At 40.5% G+C, this 15,872-nt stretch overlaps 1 protein-coding gene across 2 annotated transcripts in view; it reads right to left on the bottom strand.

The window, feature by feature from the left end:
- Positions 1-8,571: 8,571 nt before the first annotated feature.
- CWC25 (CWC25 spliceosome associated protein homolog) overlaps positions 8,572-15,872 on the bottom strand; it is a 564,446-nt gene continuing 557,145 nt past the window's right edge. For both annotated transcript variants that reach the window (XM_044055290.1, XM_044055291.1), the window contains one exon: positions 8,572-14,397. In XM_044055290.1, the coding sequence (XP_043911225.1) occupies positions 14,286-14,397 (112 nt within the window). In that variant the 3' untranslated portion in view covers positions 8,572-14,285. The remainder of the gene's footprint in view (positions 14,398-15,872) is intronic.

The following is a 15,872-nucleotide window of genomic DNA, read 5'->3' as shown; positions in this document are numbered from 1 at the left end:
AGTTTCTGAGTCAGCAGCAGGGTTTTTAAAAAGAAATTTATGAGAATCTGGAACCCTGTATTATATGTCTGGCTTAACAGGAGCAAGAGTCAGGGGACAGGCCGGACTCTGAAAATACATCATCTACAATGTCTACAACAGGAGGGATATCAAGAGGCCTGTGCTGAGGCAGTAAAAGAAAATCTCTAAGCCTTTTCTTAGATTCTGAGTAGTCTTGGCTCTCCCAGTGGAAGTGCTCCCTCATGGTATGCAGGGTTTCCCCAAAAGAATAATCCTCAGGAGGGGAGGCTGAAGGGATAGATTCTTCAACATCAGAATCCTCATAGGGAGGGAGAGAGTATTCTTGGTCAGAAGAGGAGACAGAGGAAATGGAAACCTGATCTGAAGATTCATATTCTGTCTCTTGCCTAGGCTGCTTCTCAGGAGGGGGATGGGAACCCCTGATCAAAGTAATTAGGTCTTCAGCCATTTTGAGCATCTGTTTTTTTTAGGCATGGAAGCCTGTCCATGGGCTTGCTGCACTTGTTTCTTTGTCTTTAGTGGTGCTTTACTTTTTGCCATTGAAGCTGTAGTCAGTTTTATATACAACTGTGTAGGCCTGAAAACACCCTCAAAAGCCGATGCCTACTCAGCGGCTCCGGACCCATCTGAGGGAATATTTTCCAAGTGTCCAATACTTTGAGTTTCCAGAGGCCTAGTCTGCTCCATGTGGGAGTCTGAAGTGGCCTGTGGCTCTGAGGTAGCGGGCATCAGGGGCTGTGAAAGCACCTCACTGAGAACCGGCGACTGGCTTAGAAGGAGCCTCATCAGTTTTGGACCTTGGATGCCTGTCCTTTTCCTTGCATTTCTTGTGAATTGCAGTAGTCGTATGGCTATCTTCGGCCAAAGTAATGAAATGCAAAATCGTACCGACACTTAACAGTGCGTTGGTTAAATCTAGCACAAAATCTGCAATTAGCTAAATCGTGATCAGGACCTAGGCAAGGAATACAATAAGAATGGAAGTCCTTATGAGGTATTTGCTTCCCACAAGAAATACAATTATTAACTTTTTCTGACATCGGTCTGGAGCAAGAAAAAAAAAGTTTCCCCAACGGGGTACTTAGCTTTAAATGAAGACTTTGGATCTGAAATTCGAACACGAAAATCTCAGGAGTCGGCCAACTGGCACTTGCGAACTGCTTCTGCTACCGCGTGGCAAGAAACACTGAAGAAAATGGCGTCAGCTGCATCTTTTATATCCCTGGCGCACTGATGTCAGGGAAGAGGCGACAGCAACCGACGCCGGACCAAGACTTTGGAATTCAGGCCGACTGTGGGTAGCCTGCCAACAGGATAACCCAAAAGTAATGACTGCAACAGTGAAACACGATGACCATCTTGTTTCTCTGGCGTGAGGTAAGCCATCTAGGAAGTTGTGTTCAAGATTGCTCCCAGGAATCCAATTTGTTGGCATGGTACTAGGTGAGATTTCTTTTCGTTTATGGCGTACCCCAGTGAGTTTAGAAGTTTCTTTACGAATGCCAGATGTTTTAATAGCAATTCCTGGCTTTCTGCCTGAATCAGACAATCGTTCAAGTATGGGTATATTTGAATATTTCTCTGCCTGCAAAATGCAATTACTGGAGCTAGACACTTTGTGAATACCCTGGGCGCAGTAGATAAGCCAAATGGAAGTGCAGAGAATGGAGAATGGAGCCTGCTCTGAAGCATAGGTATTTCCTGCAAGATTCCATTACTGGAATGTGCAGGTAAGCTTCCTTTAAGTCTTAACGTTGCCAACCAGGCATCTTTGCCTAGCATTGGTAGCAGCTGCTGAAGTGTTAGCATTTTGAATTCTGGGATTACCAAAAAGGTAGAAGAAAACAAAAGTTACCACAATAAGACTCAAATACTGTGTCTCACGAAAGTTAAAATCCATTATCAATAAAAAAGAGAGAGTTATGGCTGTAATATCCATGATGAAACTCTACTTCAGTGCACAAATGGATATTTTTGCAGAAATATACTGAGTACAGTTTGAAAGGTATTAACCTTATAGGGAGGTTATTGGAGATAACACTTGAACATAGTTTGTTTATTTTTGGGGAACAGGCCTATAAACAGTTCAATGGCGTGGCTATGGGCACGTCATGCACAAATAGTTATGCTAATGCTGTCATAGATTAGTACTAGGCTAACTGCCCTTGCAAGCCATTTTAAGCCTAGCCAATTATCCCCTGTGAGATTCAAACCCTGTACCTTGTGTTTGTAAGGCAAACACCTTAACCATTAGTCCACCCTCCCAACCTAAGTCAAGGTTGAGTCAAGTGGGGACTGTCATGGCTATCTGGGAAGTTAAACATTTACTAGAAGGCCCTTTCAGTAAGCACATTCTTTTTTTCAGAAGATTTGTTGATGATCTGTTTATTTTGTGGGATGGTAATACTGATATTCTTAGATCATTCATGGAGTATGTGAATACTAGTACAGATTACTTGAGATTCACTTCGAATTATTCTTATACTAATATAGATTTTGTAGATGCAACTATTGCTAGGGATGATACGGGGAGGTTTATACTAAACTTTATCGGAAAGAATGTCATATTAATCACCTTCTCCACAGAGACAGCTTACATCCCCAATATGTCTAAGAATGTTGTATCCAAACAGATATATAGGGCTTCTAGAGTGAATGCTAGAGACGAAGATTTTAGGGCAGAAGTTGATAAGGTTGTGTATAATCTGAAAGAGAGATGTTATGAAGATGAGCTTATAAATAGTAATGTTGCCCAGATTGTGAGCAAGAGACAGCAACAAGCCAAACCCTATTTTTCAAACAGGAATGGAGTCAGTGGGATCGGGAATAGTAACCGGTGTAACAAAAGTTTATGTTTTGGAATTAGATATGCTACTGATGTGAACACGTATACTGATGTTGTCAGGAAACATTGGGATGTCCTTACCACAGATGATGAGATAGCCAGTTTGATAGATGACGAACCAAGATTATTTTTTAAGAATAATAGATCCTTGAAGCGTAGATTGTGCTATCCCAGAGATGAAGCTAGACCGAGGAGTCAAGTGGGGACTAGACCTTGTGGGCATTGTAAATGGTGTATGTTGATGTAGCATCGGAATATAAGCACCCTGATAGCGGTAAGATCTATAGCTTCAGGGTGAGTGCTACATGTGATACTACTCATCTTGTTTACTTAGCCCATTGTATACAATGCAGAAGGTTTTACGTAGGTAAAACTGATCGGTCATTCAGGAAACGAATAAGTGAGCATATATATATATATATATATATATATATATATATATATATATACATATATATATATATATACATATAATATTAATAGAAGTAACAAGGTTTATGCCTTAGCAAAACATGTGATGAATTATGATTCCACGCACAAATTTCTGTTTTTGGTTATTGCCAGGACTTATGAGAATGCCAGATTAAATGATGTATGCAACAGAACAGAAGGTCTGGAATCCAATTGGATTGTTAGGTTGAGGAGTGATGCTGGACACGGACTCAATGAGTCCGTACCTTTGAGACCTAAACTTAAGTCTAGACCTCTTAGGAGGTGAATTTAGTTATGATTTTTAAGTCTGTATAGGACGTTTTTAACTGTTTTATAACATATGCAGTGTTTTTAAATTTTAAATCTTGATATAAGCTTTTCAATTATGTGCCTTTAAATTTTGTCATGTGCTTCTTGTTTCATGTATAAAGGTGTGTGTGTTTTTGCACTAGTCATTACACCTGAAGATGCCTCTATGGTGAAAGCACATGTGCTTGTGCACTGAAGTAGAGAGTTTCATCGTGGATATTACAGCCGTGACTACCTTTTTTATTGATATTACCAAAAAGGTGTTTAGAGTAGAGAGGTCCAGGATGGACACCAGAAGCTGTCTTTTCTGGGTACCAGGAAAAGTCTTGAGTAAAAACCTTGTCCCCTTTCTTCTGCTGGGGCAACTTGAATAGCCCTGATACTTAGGAGACAGAGAACCTGCTGTTGGGCCTCTGCCCACTGGTTTGGGGGTAGGTCTGGCCAACCATTTGGGGTTGGTAAGGTATGGAAGTGGAATCTGTATCCTTGGAAAACTATTTAAAAACCCATTTGTCCTGGGTAATGAGTTTCCAGTTTTTACATGCAGTGCAATCTTTCCTCGTAAGGGAGAAGGTAGTTGAGCAGGGCTTGGAAGGTTAAGTCATTGTGACATTTTCCATAGGGGGGTGTCTTACTACTTCCAGCTTTGGAAGTGGGAGCCCCCCACTGCTTAGGCCTGTGAGTACCGTGAGACTGTAGCCTAGGTGGTCTGCTGCTCCTGGGTTTGGACTGAGAAGGCCTGGAAGAGACAGGAAAGGACCAATTCTTAGAAGGCCAATGTCTACTAAATCTGGGAGGCTGTACTTGCAGGACATCTTTAACAGTTTGCACAGATTTAGCTTTTTCCTCCATCTATTTCAGAACTTCTTCTGCTTTGTTGCCAAACAGGTAGTCATGGTTTAAGGGAGCATCCAGAAATTTAGTTTTAACATGATCTGGTAAATTTTGCTCCCTAAGCCAAGCATGTCTTCTAAGAACAGATCCAGTGACAGCAGCCCTGCAAGATGCTTCTAAAGAGTCAAAACCACATTGCAAAGTATGTTTACCAACTTGTTCAGCAGAATGCATTAAATCCTGTAATTCTTTACGTTCAGTACAGTCAGGAATCAATATCATTTTCTGTTTAAGTAGTCCCATAATATGTTGCTGATACTTTAACATATGAAACTGTCAGTTTAAGGCTCTAATGGCTAAAGCAGCAGAAGTGTATACCTTCCTACCCCATCTGTCCAAGGCTCTGGAATCCCTTTCAAAGGGGGTAGGGTATTTGGCTGTAGTAGCCTTAAAGCCTTTAGGTCCTTGGGAAATGGTATCAGGGTCCGCAGTAGGATTCTTGAAGAGGAACTTGTGAGAGTCAGGTACTCTGTAATACCCATCAGGTTTCCTGGGAGCTGGAGTTAAAGTGTCTGGGGCCATGCTATATTCCAAGAAAGCATCATCTACAATGTCCAGGACAGAGGGATAGCTAAAGGCCTGTGTTGGGGGAGGAGTAAGAAATCCCTAAGCCTCTTTTTGGAGTCAGAGCAATCATGGCTTTCCCAGTAGAAATGCTCCCCAAGAGTGTGCAAGGTTTCTCCAAAAGAAAAATCTTCTGGGGGGGGGGCAGAGGGAATGGAATCCTCTGCATCAGAATCCTCATAGGTAGATAAAAGCAAATCCTGGTAATTAGAAGAAACAGAAATTTCAGAATCCTGATCAGAAGAATCAGAAGGAAAATCAGTTCTAGGTCTTTTAGAGGGTGAAGGCTGGCTTCCCCTAATTAAAGGAATAAGGTATTCAGCCATTCTAATCATTTGTTTCTTAGGCATATGGGCCTGACCATGTGGTTTGGACATCAGTTTTCTAGGCGCTGGTCAAGTTTTAGGCCTTGAAGAAGAAGATGGCGTCAGTTTGAAATGCAAGTTAGTAGGCCTGAATACACCCTCAGAAACCGGTGCCTGCACAGCGGCTCCGGACCCACCCAAGGCAGAGACATCCGCAGGTTCCATAGTCGAAGAAGCATCTCACAGCATACCAGTCTCTGAATGGGTCTCAGTAGAGATCTGCGAATATGAAGTAGCGGGTATCAGGGGCTGGAAAGCTCCTCACGGAGTACCGGCGAACTGGTGACTAGCTTAATGGAAGCGTCGTTGGCAGCTTTGGACCTATGCAGCCTGTCTCTGTCTTTATCTTTACGTTTTTTCAGAATGTCGGTAGTCGGATGGCTTACCGAAGACATTTCTGGATAGTTAAACCAAGTACCGAAATAATTTGCTGCAAAAATAAAAAGACGACGAATAGTTCGAGGGTTGAATAAGGCACAAAACCAACAGTGAGGGACATCATGGTCTGAGCCTAAGCAAGGAATGCAGTACAAATGAAAATCTTTATGAGGTATTTGCTTTCCACAGGTAATACAATTGTTAACTTTTACTGACATTGGTTAAGAGCAAGAAAAAGGATCCCCAACAGGGTACTTAGCTTTTTTTTGAAGACTTTGGTTCCTAAACTCGAAAACGAAAGTTTCAGTAGTCGGCCAACTGGCACTTACGAACTGCTTCTGGCACCGTGCGGCAAGAAAGCCTGATGTAATGGCACCGGCTGCATGTTTTATACCCCTGACGACCTGGAAGAAGAGACAGAATCCGACGCAGGGATCCAAGACTTTGATATTCAGGCTGAATGAGGGCAACCTGCAGGCAGATAACCCAAATGTAATGACTGCAACAGTGAAACACGAATAACATCTCAGATCTTTCTCCCCTCTTTGCACAAGGGAGACTGTCAAATAGAAGCAACCTAGCCAGGCTGCCAATAAGTGAAATGGGTCTGCCCTAGGAGAAAAAAAAAAGTGACAAAAAGTAAAAGGAACCCCACCCTGGCCTAAAAGGTTATATTTAGAAAAGAATAATAATACACACCAGAAATAGGGGGATAGAGGGAGGGGCTGTAGTACTGCAACAGTGATCGAAACATGAACACAGTACAGTTGTGCAAGTAAGCTTAACATAATAGTAGATGTTCAAACTGATCACTGTTGTTCAAGCATATTGCTATATGAGATCACTGCCAAAAGCCTAGACAGCCATGGAGGAGTAGGATGGAAGTTCAGAATGTAGGAGCCCTTGCAGAATTCATCTAGCAAATCCTATTCTGGCCCTAAAAAATGAGTCAACCTTGTAATGGTTGGTGAAGGTGTAAAGAGAAGACAAATTAGCTCCACTAGAACAGTTCTTGAGTGCACCCCTTTCCAAAAAGTCCTAGAAGTAACCAGAGCTCTAGTAGAGTGACCTTTAGCCTTTGGAATGAGGGACTTATCATGGGAGCAACAAAAAATGATGGAGTGAGGTAATGACAGACGTGCTCTGTTTGGACACTCGTCATCATTTTCTCTTTCCATCAAAAATGTGAATTGTCTCTGGACATCCAGAGTATGTACGACTCTGTCTCTCTCTCTCTATCCCCCAGTGCTTTTAGATTCAGAAAGAACACAGGGAGGTGAATGCACTGACACAAAGTAAAATCTGTGTTGGTTAAAATCTGATACTACAGGCATAAGGAAGGATTAGTCCTTAAAGTTACCTTTTGTCCTCGTGCAAAAAATGGGAGGGCTGATTCAGAAAGCTTGCAATTCAAGACACTCAACTAACTGAAGTCAGAGCAGTGAGTGAAATAGTTTTCCCTGTCAAAAACTTTAAACTCGATGGGTTGGTTCAAATGGAGATAATGTAAGTTTTTCTAACACATAGTTGAGTTCCAGTCCCATGGGGAAGCAACCTTTTTTCTTGAGATAGACGGATATGCAATGTTCCTTTCAAAAGCGGTTTCATCTGGAACAAGAAAAAAGGGGAGAATCCAAAGGCAGACAGGCGGAATGATGAACTGTAACAGGCTGGTATGAAATACCCCATTTCTCCCACAAGTTTAGAAGACAACAGTGCAACTTTGTTATGTGTGAACTGGACAGCAACATCATCAGGACAGAACATCCATGTAGCTTTTAGCCTGCAATAACATCCAAACTGATGGAATGCCCTTTGGCCAACACTGAAAAGAACGATGTCAAATAAGTATCCTTGTCCTCTGACAGGACCAGTCTGCTTCGTTCTGTATGTAGTAAGGACCCTAACAAAATCTGTCACCCAGGGACTAAGACACAGACTTGGCAAATACAAGAACACCAGGTTTATTGGGCACTGTATAGAGTTACCTCAGAACCTCTGTATTGTTTCCATTGAGGTGGTATGAATCAAACAACTGTATAGGCGACTATGACCCCCCCCCCTTCATCTGAACTGGAAAGACCATAAAAGCATAGAGGTGAACTAAAAGGTGCACATCTTGCCTGAATTTCATGTACTTCATATTATTTTTTGCTAATGTGGATCTACAGATATATATCCTTCTGTGGCAAGATCACCAAAAGTGGCTCTGGCAAAAAGACGCATAATGTAAAACCCAGAATACAAACCTTTGTCGTGCTCCTCCAGTAGGACTGCCTCTAAAGCTCCATACTTGTAAGAGCTGGAACAGAATTGGGTGTGAACGAGCACTACCTGCTGGGGAAATGCGGGGGGGGGGGGGGGACAGGATGTATTCTATAAATACCTCAAAGAAGCACAATGCCAACTTTCTGTGCAAGTTTAAGTGTGGTTTCAGTAATTGACAGACTTGATTAGCAGCCCCAAACCCTGTCTAAGCCCACTATGCACCCTGTACTGCCCTTAATTTAAATTACTTACTATTGTACTGCACATGTAATGATATAAAATTCAGTGCTGGAATCACAGAACTGGAGTACAACAAACAAAATGATTTGTGAAATATGTTAATGTCATGGCTTTCACATGTAAAACAGTAGAAAAGTAAAATCCAATTCATTAATCACATTAAACATTTGACACTAACCTGTACACAGTATTCTGTGTATCATAATAGATTAATTAATACATTAAGTAAATGAACCCATGGAGCACTCACTAATGTATATTTAAGCCACTTTTACTATGACAAAGTACATAAATACATTTTCAACAAATAAAGAAATTCACAGGCCATGAGTGATACTGAATGTAGAACTTCAACAGGAACCAATAAATCTACTACAAACCAATACTTATTTTAACTTCAAATTAATTTACTAAGTGGTGTGTAAAATGCAAGAATAATCAAATCACAAAGTCAATACTTCACAAATGCCCATACAGCACAATGCTCTTGTCTCATTTTCGGTGTTTTCTTCCTGGTAATCCCTCACACAATATAAGATGCATTCAAATGCTGCTTCACTAATGTGGCCATAGCAACTGTCCACATAAACATTTTTGGTCTCAAATGCACTCGGGTGTCATTCTGCTCGAGATCACACAGTTTCTATGGCATTAGTGCATGCTCCAGGATCAGAGTCCACAGAGTCTATAGACTAGTTATTTATATTTGTTTAACAGGTTAGTGCACTGATCTCAATGGACCTTTTTGCATGCACAGCCCTGGTGAATAGGATCACATAAGAAATGAACAAAACATATTTACTGATACAAGGATATGCTATAAAAAATGCATATTTGCAATATGCTACAAGATTTAGTTCAAGAAGCAGTTTACATTTACAAAGTCAAAACACAGATGGTAAAGTGGGATTACTTTATAATTAATTTTTAATTAATTCACACTTAAGTATAGTTCAACTCATGGCAGCCTACACTAACCCATTCATCTGACAGGATTGCTGTTCCAAGTAATACATGTTGTGTTATAACTGAGATGAGAGTGTCAGCATCCTTTCTGGTTAGAAAGTACACACAACCTTCTCTGCTGCGGTGCTCAAAAGTGCAAAATCCCACCTGTTATTGTTTGATGGCATTTTACCTTTTCAGTGCTTGGCTTTAACATACATACTCTTGATTTCCACCACACTGTCTGCTTAACATTCTGCAAGCTGGGCCGTTAGCGCAATAACAAAAACAATACACTAGTGACAGAAACAAAAAGAATACACTAGCGACAGATAAGATACAAACTCCCAACTAATGACAGATAAAATAAAAATTCCAAACTCCCTTTAGTAGATCGTTCATAATGAATCACACTGCTGCGGGAACTACTGTCTGCAGAAGCCAGGCCCCGTTAAGATAACTTTTTTTTTTTTTTTTACCTGGAGACTGACTTTTTCTCTCATCCTGACCTGTGACATGTGGGTGGGTGTTGGGCAGACTCTGCAAAATTGTGCTGCCATTACTGCTATATTCCTCCAAATATCTTACGGAGTCTAATGAAGCTGATGTCATCATACACATCCCTGTAGGCTGGTGATGCGTGGTGATGTCAGCCATAAATTTAAAGTCGTAATACAAAAAAAAAATTAGGAATTAAAGGGGCCACTCGGGAATTCTTGGCACCCCATTATTTTGCCCTCAAAACTGGTAAATACCAAGGAATTTCGTATGGTTGAGAAGTATGCTTCTTCATCACAAGTGCTGCAGCACAAGGTGAGGAGATCTGTGTCTTCTGCTGATTATGTCAGATGCTCCTTAACTAGATTCAAGTCCAAGGAGTCTAGGGAATTTCTTACTTTTCTAAGGAGGAAGATTCTACCAACAAAGAACTCTGGGCCACCTGAAGGGAGACTAGGCTACATGGCTAACATATTCCTCTGCAAATTTCCAGTAGTAAAAGTGATTGAGGCTGTGGCAGATGAGCAACAGAAGCATCTGACCCTCACTTGCTGGTCTTTAGGGAAAGACAGCTGGAGAGACTTCCCCACATTAAATCATTTGCCTGGAAACCTGGATAACATTTAAAATGGTAGGACTATCCTGTTTGGTTATTTCTTTGAATAACACAGGTGAAGACAGCAAAGGATGGATGTCTGTTACTGGTGCTTGGAAGTCTTATTTCAGAAGAGACCTGTACAGCACTGTAGAATTAATTCTCTGCCTCCAAAGGGATAAAGATGGTGGGGTGGGGGAAAGCAGCTAAAACTGGCAGTGGGTCAAGGGTGGACAAAGCAATGCCTCTCTGGATCCACTGCTGTTAGGTCTCTGTAGGACTGGTGGGGTAAGTGCACTCTTTCACTACCTGTCCACCAATTCATCAGCCACCGACTTCAGCTTCTCTTTTTTGTGGCGCATATATTCCTTTTATTTATTTTTGTGATCATTTGGTGTGGGGAAGGGGCAGACACTGCTTGTGATTAGGAAAGAACTGTAAATACAAGGCCTAGCAAAATAATGTTTCCTTGTTAAATGTACAAACTGTTCCCAAGTTGAGACCTGGTGGTCCTCCTCCAGACAAAAATGCACTGCAAGTGTCAAGTCTTAATCTGTCATCCACAGACACTCCTAAGTCTAACCCTAAGTAAGGTTGCCTGCTGATGCCATGGAACTTAAACACCAATCCACATAACAATCCAATGACAAACGATCATAACTTCAAGTAAAATTAGAAAGTCTGCAATCAACAAAGGGGATCCCAAACTGGATGCCTTATATTCTCTTGAAATTACCTTTTTTTGCTGGCCATTAGGTTGATCTTATGGTCTAGGGAAGGAGTCCAGCTTCATTCTGTAGATGTCTAAAAAGTGCAGGAAGTCATACAGGATGGGCAAATTTCCTCCTGCAGATAGTTTCCATGGATATACACATCTCATTTTCATAAAATTCTGCAAACAGTACACTGGAAATAAAAGTTATGTTATATTTTGCAAAACCATGCAGCTTCAACCGTTGTAACTACCCCCACCCCAAAATAAAACTAAATACTGCCAACAATAGCTGAAGACTGTTCTTGAAACTGAATGAGTTCTTCAGAATATCTGAAGATGTGTGAGGATGCTCATGAAATATTTTAAAATAGCTATGTCTTTAAATATATCCATTCACAAAACTATGTTAGTTCTGAAAGTCTTTTTTTAGGCAAAATCTAACCGTGAAATATCCAGCTACAGCCTTATTCAGAGCATGTCTCTAATGTTAGGAGATGTACTTCTTGGTATTACAAACTAAGACAAATGAATTTGCAATTACTGTACTCAAAGTGATGACCAGGTGACTCAAAATATAAGTAACTTGCAATACAAACTCCAGAGATGACATGCATCATGGAATTAAGGTCTTAGTGTACAAATGATTACTTCAGCAAGAGTCAGAATAAATGCACACGAAGTACTTCCAACTACCTAGTCTTGAGAAGATGGACAAAATTCAAGTTAAAAGGAAACAAAGACTGGTTTATATATACCCTTTCAGGTGTACTGTACATTTTTAAGGCAACATATAAAATCACGACGTCTAACTGTATGTGTATTTAACTGTATGTAATTACACTGCTCAGCTTTTTCCCATTAACAAATGAATTATAAAAGGCTAAAACCACTGAAGCTCTGTACACACAACAATATCAACTCTTCATTTAGAAGTGAAGCATTCCTGTGCTGGGTAAGCAGTTACAAGAAAACTAATACATACAAAGATCACTACCTGAAAGCACAAATAGGTGGATTCTTAAACCAGATTTTTTCTTTACATACATAAAAATAAAATGTAGGAATAAATTTCAAAAAGCAACATAAAAACATCTCAGATTTTCTTTCTCCATTATCCATTTCAAGAAAAAATACTTTGTTTGCGGATATGTGTCCTTCCAACTAACAGGTATCTCCCAGAAAGCCTACATTTACAACGACTAGGGAGAAGCCTTTCAACAAAGTGGCTCCAATTTACTAAGAGCAAACTTCCTACTTATCTTAACATTTGAAGAACTATCAGTTGCACTGGCAAAAAAAGAAAGAAGCCTCCACTTTGACACCAGTAACCGAGATTCAATAAACAGACATTGTTGTGAAGGTGGGCAAAAAGCAGCAAATACAGTCTCACATCCATCTAGGGCAGAGGTAGTGGCCATGGACTCCTTCCTTGGTGACACAGGTAACTACAGTTTCATGAAGTGATGCAACTGTTACCAGGTGGGATGTATGCAAGGGGGCATGTATGTGCCACTTGTAAGTCTAGGTACTGCAAAAGTTACTGCAGCCAAGATGAGGAATTTAGACTCAGAGCAAAAAAAAACAAGTCTTTAGGGAATTACAGCACCACTCTTAGCACCCAATTCTCCTGGGGAGCCACACTCCTTTAGGGAATTACAGCACCACTCTTGGCACTCAATTCTCCTGGGGAGCCACACCCCTTTAGGGAATTACAGCACCACTCTTGGCACTCAATTCTCCTGGGGGAACAAATGGGTTAGCAAGCTCTCTGCCCCTGAAACGTACAAACGAATCATCAGGGTGTCTGAGAGGGAGGCATGAGAATTACTACAGGACTGGGAAGGGTGGGGCCCTCCTCAAAAAAATATGGAGAACTTTAGGGGATTTGGGTCAAAGGTTGCTAATTTCTTTAAAAAAAGTCATACAATGCAACTGTGTTCTTAACAATAAATAATCCCTGAAAGTTCTGAAGCAATGGATCACAGTAAAGTTTCACTTTATAAGGATCCCAAGTTGCCATTTTTTAACAGAACCTGACCTGTTCTGAGTCCCATCGAATCCGAAGTTGCCATTTTTTTTTAACAGCACCTAACCTGCTCTGAGTCTCATCAGTAGCCCTTGCATATTAATATCTCACACCTATCTTTGATGTCCTCTGATGGGTACGGGTAACCTTAACTGCCTCATTAAGTTAATACACCTATTGTATGGTTCTCTGTTAGGAACTCAGTAAATATCTAGATAACAATTTTCATTGAACTTTCTGGAGTATAACTTGTTAAAGCTATTAATTTTAAAATAATAAATCTTCTGTGCATACTGTACATTTTAGTGCTTGCCCCTGCTACATGAGTGACCATACTGTACTCTCCAGTTTGAATTCTAAATGCCCTGTATGCACTGTACTCAAGTGAATGCAATGTTATTTGCACGCAACTTTGCTTAACTGTGCTTTTTGGGTTTAGGGGATGACTAAAAACAATTTGATGAACCTATCCACATACCGAGATAGCAACTATGATACATATATGGATGTATAAATACATGACACGTTCCACTCTTCCCAGAAATCTCATTAATTCATTTTTGATACTTTATGACATGAAGTTTCTTCAAGAAATATCTACATCATTATTGCGCTCATGAATATTCTGGATTTTTTTTTAAACATTTCCTGGTTTGTATCTTGACCAAAGCATAGACAAACACCATAACATGAATTTTGCAGTCCAGCTGGAGAAAACCCCTGAGTTGATATGTTGTCATTTGGAATCAGCACGGACCACCTCTGAAAAGTGGAGGTAATATTTATCTCTGGACTTTGACAAAAACACAAATTTCCACTCACTGCTAACTCAGAGTAACCAATACTCACTAACAGACAAATGCACACACTTTCAGCAAATTATCCCAGCATCCACGTGGTCCTGCCAATTTACCCACTGCTGGTAAACATATGAAAGAAGATCCAGAGGCACAGGCTACGTACGAGTCTCCTAATACCAAACAGCAACACCTACAAAGAATAAAAGCTCAAAGGCATGAAGTAGTCCGTAACTCTATAAGAAATTACAGTGTTTTAATGCATTAGAGGTGTCTGGTAAGATCTAAGCAACAACTGTTCAAGGATGTAAAGGGTTATATACCCCTGAGTTTCAAACAACCTTTTCAGCAAGGTGCAATGTGGGAAGAATCAGCAGGTGGTATTGTGGTCCTTCATCGCTTCATAAACTTCTCCATGTCAGCATTGGTCCTCTGAATAGAGTGAATGTTTCGTTTGACTCTGTCTTCTACACAGGATGAAGCTGCACTCTCTAATTTCAGTTTGCTGCAAGAAAAATAACAAATAAGACATACACACTCTGGAAAAGAGACTTGGCACATTTATAACAAATATATGCATGAATAGTTGAAGGAAAGAGCTCAGTGTAGTCAACAGCTGTATTCTAGGACATTATGTTATACCTGAACTGTAGGGAGGCAACAGATGACCCCCCTCCTCTTACAGTAACCACATTACAGAGAAGTAGAATTTACTACTCTGCAGTGCTACGACTGGCAGGGCATGCAACAGGGCCATGGTGCATACAGTAATGGACAAAGTGACAGCTGCCCTTGGACATGCCACTAAAACACATTAAGATGGTTACTTTGTGCTAGGACCACAGTGCATAGTGCAGCCTGGAGTGAAGGCACAGACAGACTCAGTAATAAAGGGGCTACATCATGCTGGATTCCAGTAACTGGAGCTCAGCCACCTGTTTAGCAGTGTCTAACAAAGCCCTCAGGAATGCATTACAGGACAGGAATACACAGAGGTACAGTTTGTCCACCATGCTGGACTCATCAGAGGGCAGGACTGCACGTAGCAGGGATTTACATTAAGCTTAGCTGGATGAATCATCAAGAAAGAAAGAGAAAGAATAATCAAGTAAAGGCATCAAAATGAAATATATAACAGGTGGAACTGATGACATCCTCAGACTGCCACTACAGTAAACTCAAAGTTAACCGGCACCCATGGCGATTGGCAGATGCCAGATAACTGTAGTTTTTGGTTGCTTGAGAGTTACTATTAAAAATAGGCCTGACTAATACTGTACCCTATACTATTGGTTTGGTTTGACTTGTTTTCAGGTTGAGGAGAGAGTGAATTTTTTTCATTTCTTCCTTTTTAAAACTCTAAAGCTCTAAAAACGTAAGGTATGTTTCTGAAGGGGGAAAACAAAAAAGTGCAACACATGAAAATTGTATTGTATTTTTTCAACATTTTTATGCCGGTTGCTTGAGTTCCAGTTAACTGCGAGTTTACTGTTCTAGGGACAACTAACATGGAAGTAGCATTAGATGGACACATTAATAAAGTCCTGGAATTGAAGTCACATCATGCTAGTGATTTAAGAGTTCTACAGTATTTTCAGATAAGCTATATGGACAGAACCCCCCCCCCCCCAACACACACACATGCACACACACACACACACACACACACACACACACACTAAATTTGGTGAAAAGACAAACAGCTAGGAAGCCAGTGACTACAATGTTAATGTAATCAAAAACAACTGTTATAAACATATCATCTATTGAAAACGAAAAAAGCAACAGTGGCCAGCAAACTGATAAGGAATCCACACAGCTCAATAAGTTTTTAGCGCTTTCTTTCACCTTTATTTCAAACGTGAACTTCTTCAGAAAAACAGGAGATCTCCCTTGCTCCCGTTTTAAATAAATTAACAGGAAATGATGTAACTAATGATATCAAATACTTTCGTATTAAGTACCAATACATTTGAGATT

This window comes from Protopterus annectens, chromosome 13.part0, assembly GCF_019279795.1.
Source record: "Protopterus annectens isolate FY-2018-M chromosome 13.part0, PAN1.0, whole genome shotgun sequence".
NCBI classification, from domain to species: Eukaryota; Metazoa; Chordata; order Ceratodontiformes; family Protopteridae; genus Protopterus; species Protopterus annectens.
This window is presented reverse-complemented; position numbering and strand designations above follow the sequence as displayed.